The sequence below is a fragment of the Boleophthalmus pectinirostris genome, unplaced genomic scaffold, assembly GCF_026225935.1.
Source record: "Boleophthalmus pectinirostris isolate CB_2022bp ecotype Guang Dong unplaced genomic scaffold, ASM2622593v1 HiC_scaffold_8, whole genome shotgun sequence".
NCBI lineage: Eukaryota > Metazoa > Chordata > Actinopteri > Gobiiformes > Gobiidae > Boleophthalmus > Boleophthalmus pectinirostris.
In genome coordinates, this window is record NW_026571515.1 from 676,225 (window position 1) to 682,509 (window position 6,285).

General features: G+C 49.3%; 1 protein-coding gene across 9 annotated transcripts; it reads right to left on the reverse strand.

Moving 5' to 3' along the window:
• Window positions 1-1,350: 1,350 nt before the first annotated feature.
• Window positions 1,351-6,221, reverse strand: LOC129412442 (protein NYNRIN-like). 9 transcript variants are annotated; one of them, XR_008633742.1, is made up of 3 exons: window positions 6,028-6,221; window positions 2,691-4,499; window positions 1,351-2,604 (listed from the first exon to the last, which is right to left on the reverse strand). XR_008633742.1 is itself a non-coding variant. In XM_055166432.1 (3 exons), exons 2-3 carry the CDS (start codon window positions 3,376-3,378, stop codon window positions 1,773-1,775), a joined length of 741 nt encoding a protein of 246 aa, XP_055022407.1. In that variant the 5' UTR covers window positions 3,379-4,499; window positions 6,028-6,221; the 3' UTR covers window positions 1,351-1,772. The 9 variants fall into 9 exon arrangements, 4 of the variants coding, with proteins under 4 accessions (XP_055022407.1, XP_055022406.1, XP_055022409.1 ...); XR_008633739.1 differs by lacking the exon at window positions 6,028-6,221 and having other exon boundaries at window positions 1,351-1,822; window positions 2,189-2,607; window positions 2,691-4,846; XR_008633741.1 differs by lacking the exon at window positions 6,028-6,221 and having other exon boundaries at window positions 1,351-1,825; window positions 2,189-2,607; window positions 2,691-4,846.
• Between the last annotated feature and the right edge of the window lie 64 nt (window positions 6,222-6,285).

Genomic DNA, 6,285 nt, shown 5'->3' on the forward strand with positions numbered 1-6,285 from the left:
CTGAGCACTGCAAAAATAAAATCACTGCACACAGATTTTAAAGAGTGACCTGAGTTTAAAGAGTGACCTGAGTGGATTTGAGTTTAAAGAGTGACCTGAGTGGATCTGAGTGGACCTGAGTTTAAGGAGTGACCTGAGTTTAAAGAGTGACCTGAGTTTAAAGAGTGGACCTGAGTGGACTTGAGTTTAAAGAGTGACCTGAGTTTAAAGAGTGACCTGAGTTTAAAGAGTGGACCTGAGTGGATTTGAGTTTAAAGAGTGACCTGAGTGGATCTGAGAGGACCTGAGTTTAAAGAGTGACCTGAGTTTAAAGAGTGGACCTGAGTGGACTTGAGTTTAAAGAGTGACCTGAGTTTAAAGAGTGGACCTGAGTGGATTTGAGTTTAAAGAGTGGACTGAGTTTAAAGAGTGACCTGAGTTTAAAGAGTGGACCTGAGTGGATCTGAGTGGACCTGAGTAAACTTGAGTGGACCTGAGTTTAAAGAGTGGACTTGAGTGGACCTGAGTGGACTTGAGTGGACCTGAGTGGACTTGAGTTTAAAGAGTGACCTGAGTTTAAAGAGTGGACCTGAGTGGACTTGAGTTTAAAGAGTAACCTGAGTGGACTTGAGTTTAAAGAGTGACCTGAGTTTAAAGAGTGGACCTGAGTGGATTTGAGTTTAAAGAGTGACCTGAGTGGATCTGAGAGGACCTGAGTTTAAAGAGTGACCTGAGTTTAAAGAGTGGACCTGAGTGGACTTGAGTTTAAAGAGTGACCTGAGTTTAAAGAGTGGACCTGAGTGGATTTGAGTTTAAAGAGTGGACTGAGTTTAAAGAGTGACCTGAGTTTAAAGAGTGGACCTGAGTGGATCTGAGTGGACCTGAGTAAACTTGAGTGGACCTGAGTTTAAAGAGTGGACCTGAGTTTAAAGAGTGGACCTGAGTGGATTTGAGTTTAAAGAGTGACCTGAGTGGACCTGAGTTTAAAGAGTGACCTGAGTTTAAAGAGTGGACCTGAGTTTAAAGAGTGGACCTGAGTGGACTTGAGTTTAAAGAGTGGACCTGAGTTTTAAAGAGTGACCTGAGTTTAAAGAGTGACCTGAGTTTAAAGAGTGGACCTGAGTGGACTTCAGTTTAAAGAGTGACCTGAGTGGACCTGAGTGGACTTGTGTTTAAAGAGTGGACCTGAGTGGACTTGAGTTTAAAGAGTGGACCTGAGTTTAAAGAGTGGACCTGAGTGGACTTGAGTTTAAAGAGTGGACTTGAGTGGACCTGAGTGGACCTGAGTGGACCTGAGTGGACTTGAGTTAAACCTGACCTGAGACACTTTGTGCTTTGGTTTGAGTCCCAATTAAAATCAAACAAACGAGCCAAAGAAGAATGAGTTTATTTCCAGTTTAATTTCCACAGGCCAATAATAAAACGTCAAAGAAGAAGAAAAAATATTTATTTTGATTCTAAAAACAAAAAATGTAAAGTCCAGAGTCCAGACCTCGAGAAGTCCATCACAGCCAGCCAGCTGATCCAGGTCTTCCAGAGAGTCTCCAAGCTGTTTGCTGCCAACCCGGGGAAGACGGTCCTGGTCGAGCACGTCATCCGTTTAAAGGACAAGGGCCCGGTCCGCCAGAGGTCCTACCGGGTTCCACAACATCTGGTGGCACAGCTCCTGAAGGAGGTGGAGGAGATGCAGCGCCTGGGGGTGATCGAGCCATCACAATCGGAATGGTGCAGTCCGGTGGTCATCGTGGTGAAGAAGGACGGCTCACTCCGCATCTGCATCGACTTCCGGAAGCTCAACGCGATGTCCGAGTTCGATGCCTACCCGATGCCCCGGATTGACGACCTGCTGGAGAAGATTGGTCAGGCCAGGTTCATCACCACCCTTGACCTCTGCAAGGGCTACTGGCAGGTGCCTCTGGAGGTGTCCAGTCGCCCATACACGGCCTTCCGGACACCTGCCGGCCTCTTCCAGTTCACCGTGATGCCCTTTGGCCTCCATGGAGCACCTGCCACCTTCCAGAGACTAATGGACCGTGTCCTGCAGGGGTGTGGCGACTGCAGTGCTGCTTACCTGGACGATGTGGTCATCTTCAGTGACACCTGGTAACAGCACCTGCATCACCTGGAGCGAGTCCTTGGCCAGATCCAACAGGCAGGTCTGACACTAAACCCTGCCAAGTGTCAGTGGGCCAAGCAGGAGGCGACGTACCTGGGCTATCGTCTGGGAGGAGGTGAGGTCCGGCCTCAGGTGGACAAGGTCGAGGCCATCCGCAGCTGCCCACGCCCTCGCACAAAGAAGGAGGTGAGGTCCTTCTAGGGCTTGGCTGGCTGGTACCAGAGATTCCTGTCTCCTGGACCGAGGCCTGCGAGACAGCCTTCCAGACCCTTAAGAACTGCTTGTGTTCCTCCCCAATGCTGAGAAGTCCCGACTTCAGCCAGCAGTTTTTGGTCCAGACTGATGCCTCCGCAGTGGGACTGGGGGCAGTCTTGGCCCAAGGTGAACCTGGAGAAGAACGTCCCGTGCTATACCTGAGTCGCAAGCTGTTGCCACGTGAGACCAGGTACTCCACTGTAGAGAAGGAGGGCCTGGCCATCAAGTGGGCGCTGGAGAGTCTGAGGTATTACCTGCTGGGGAGGGAGTTTGTCTTAGAGACTGATCATCGTTCTCTGACCTGGATGAACTCTATGAAAGATCATAACAGCCGTCTCACCCGCTGGTATCTCTCTCTCCAGCCGTTCCATTTCCAGATCCGCCATCGAGCTGGCAAGGCCAATGTGGTGGCGGACTATCTGTCCAAGTTGCCGCACATCGCCAACCTTGGGGAGGAGGGGAATGATGTGACGGAGCGCCTGTGTTGCCCCGTCATCTCCCGACTGGCGCGTCTGCATCTGGCCAAAGAGCGCCAGATGAACACCAACCCTGGAAAACAACTGCACACGACAACACAGCACCGCCAGGGCAGTGACGGTGCGCAGGGGGAACGCCTCGGGAAACCGGGTGGCATAATCGCACAGCACCAGGATGTACTGGTGTCCGCCACTACTCCGCACTAATGGGCCAACAATATCCATGGCTATACGGCGAAATGGGGTGGAGATCATGGGCAGAGGTTGGAGAAGGGCACGGTCAGATTGGCGGACATAGGACGTTTTCTGACAGGTGGGACAGGTTTTACAGAAATTTTGTACATCCGCATACATGGAGGGCCAATAGAAGCGAGAAGCTATGCGCAAATAAGTCTTTTGTCGACCCAGATGACCAGCCCAAGGCACGGTGTGTGCCAGGTGCATGACCAGTGGTCGACACGACATGGGAACCACGAGGCGCCTGGCACCGTCAGCCACTGCATACAAGATATCATTGTCAATAACATAGCACTCCCTGCTTCCTTTTGCCATATATCGGGCCTCTCAACTACTCTGGCAAATGCTGGCTTCAAAGTCTCATCCTGCCTTTGTAAGGCCCCAATGTCCTCTGGCACCTCCCACATCAATCCTGCCTTAAAGTCTGGCTCCCTCGACTTTAGTCCCTTTTCAAAGCGCCGCTGGCGGCGTGACTTCCTAGGCCCCTTTGTGCCCCCTTCAAACAACTCACTGTCCAGGGTAGAAAAAGGTTCGAGACTGGACCCCTGCTCCTGCCCTGTGAGGGATGTTACACCCTGTCCTTGCCTGCGCACAGGTGATCACAGGACCCGAAAACCCCCTGCCACAGTCACTGACTTTAGCTCCCCCTTCCTGCAACACATCGATCAGCACAGGTAGATCCCACCCCCAGGATGGCAGCTACTGGTAACTTCTCCACCACCCCCACCGTTCATCCACAGTCACCGTCAGATCAGCAGTAGGGTAGGACTGGCAGTCACCATGTACACACAAAATGGTTTCCTGCCTGCTGTAATCTACGATGCTTGTCGGCACGACGTCCCTTCGGACCAGGGTTAACAAGCTACCAGAGTCAACCAGAGCTGTCACGGGTTCACCGTTAATAGTAACCTCCTTGTAACACTGCCGCCTCTCTCCAGCACTGACATCCTCAGCACGTGGGGTATAACATGCCCCACAAAGTTTAGCTTTTTTGATCGGGCACAGGGAAGCTTTATGACCTGACTGCTGACAGTAGAAACAAACAAGCTCCTTACCGGGACCACGTTGGCTGGGTGCAGGGCTGGGATCTCCAGGCAGGTGGGAGTTGACTCTGGTTGCCGGTCTGGGTTGAGAAGGCTGCCGACCAGGGCCCCCTGGGTAGGCAGCTGGGCCTCCCCTCCGCGCATTGAGGTACTGCAGCGCTAGCTTGGCCGCAGCTAATCCCTCTGTTGGCTCGTGCTCCTTCACCCAGGTGCGAATGTCTGCCGGGAGGACCCGTAGCAGCTGCTCCAAGATAATCTGCTCCCCGACTTGCTCCTTAGTGTGCTGCTCTGGCCGGATCCATCGTCGGTAGAGCCCCTTTAAACGGTGGTAAGTCTCTGTTGGGTTCTCTCCAGGTGGGTTTGCCATGGACCGGAACTGCTGCCGATACGTCTCTGGGGAGACGTCAAACTTGGTAAGGAGGGCTGCCTTCAGGTCCGGGTAGGAGTGTGCCCGTTCCACGCAAAGGGACGCAAACAGAGAGCAGGAGCGAGGCAAGAGAGTTTGTTGCTAAGGCGGTTTTGTCACCCGCGTTACACCATCATCACATTCTAGAATCTAAAATAGTTTTGGAGCCTGAGAAGCTGTCGCCGTAGCAACGTGATGTTCTAATGCCGCCCTGGATCTCCATGGTGATAGAACTCTGCTTGATGACATCATCAGAGAAGCACGACGCTGCTTTAAAGTAAACTTTAGTGTGTGTTTGTGTGTGTGTGTTTGTGTGTGTGTGTGTGTGTGTATGTATGTGTGTGTGTGTGTGTGTGTGTGTGTTGTGTATGTGTGTGCGTGTGTTGTGTGTCTGTGTGTGTATGTATGTGTGTGTGTGTGTATATGTGTGTGTGTGTGCGCGTGTGTTGTGTGTGTGTCTGTGTGTGTGTTGTGTGTGTGTATGTGTGTGTGTGTGTGTGTGTGTGTGTGCGTCAGTCGCTCTGGTTTGACATTTAAATTGTAGGTGATTTTATATTAGTTTTTTTTTTTATATATTTGTATTTCACGTTGGGAGAAGAATTTCCAAGAACACAGATGTGTTTTCCCCTGTGCACTGCTGCTCTGTTCTTCTGGCTCTTCCACCTCGTCCACTGTGTGACTGACGTCGCCAACGTGAACATGACGTTTACGTCGCTCTTACTGTCGCGTTCTGTTTGAGTTTCCGGCAATGAGTGGAATTACCAAAAAAATAAATAAAATAAATAAATGGGATGTAGCACAAAATGTGAAAACAGGAGAATACCGCCTTGTAATCCACTTATTTCAACAAAGTAACTGTAATCCAATTACCACTCATTAAAACAGTAACTGTAACTGAATACAGTTACTCATCATTTGTACTCTGATTACTCTGGTACATGTAATCTGTTACTCCACAACACTAGTGGTATTATAAAATATATAAATACTAATTAATATTCAAATATTGTACAATATACTAGACTGTTAAATTAATTAATCAAAATAATTAAAATGATTAATTAAAAATCCTTTTTGAATTAAAGTGCATGAAAATAACATTCAAATAGCACAGCAGCTTTGGATTTAAAGTGCTAAAGGCAGTTCAATCATTTAAGGCACAATGTAAAGCTAAAAAACACTACAAAGTGCACAGTAACCAAGTGGACACTAAAAGACAATAAAAGTCATCATTTGATGGTGATTACATGTCAAATTGGACCACAATAGTGCAACAGAAATGATTAGAAATTTGGCATAAACAAGGCCGGAGGCGGCTAGGCTAAGCTAACCATACAAACAAACAGAGACTGGGCGGGGCTTAACAATCCCGTCAGATCGTCACTATACGGCTCGCTTGGGCGCTCAAAGGGCGATGGTTTTTGGCTCCTACAAGACGACATTTAAAACATTTAAAACGGTGAGTTTAGTAACTTGTCATCGCGGATTGAAGCAAATTGAGGCTTAAAAACAAACCTGTAGCTCGCGTTTGTTTATCTCTCTCGCGTCTGCCGCGCTTCCGGGTTTTGCGCTAATATAAGCTCCTAATTGGGCGGCCGCGGTCACATGATCGGACGCACGCAAAGGGACGCAAACAGAGAGCAGGAGCGAGGCAAGAGAGTTTGTTGCTAAGGCGGTTTTGTCACCCGCGTTACACCATCATCACATTCTAGAATCTAAAATAGTTTTGGAGCCTGAGAAGCTGTCGCCGTAGCAACGTGATGTTCTAATGCC

What these genes read in the sequence shown, in the direction of transcription:
- LOC129412442 (XM_055166432.1), bottom strand. Translation starts at nt 3,378, where the DNA reads ATGGCAAAAGGAAGCAGGGAGTGCTATGTTATTGACAATGATATCTTG. An exon ending in GGAGAGAGAGATACCAGCGG is followed by an intron (nt 1,826 to 2,690) that starts GTGAGACGGCTG and finishes AATCTTCTCCAG; the next exon opens with CAGGTCGTCAATCCGGGGCA.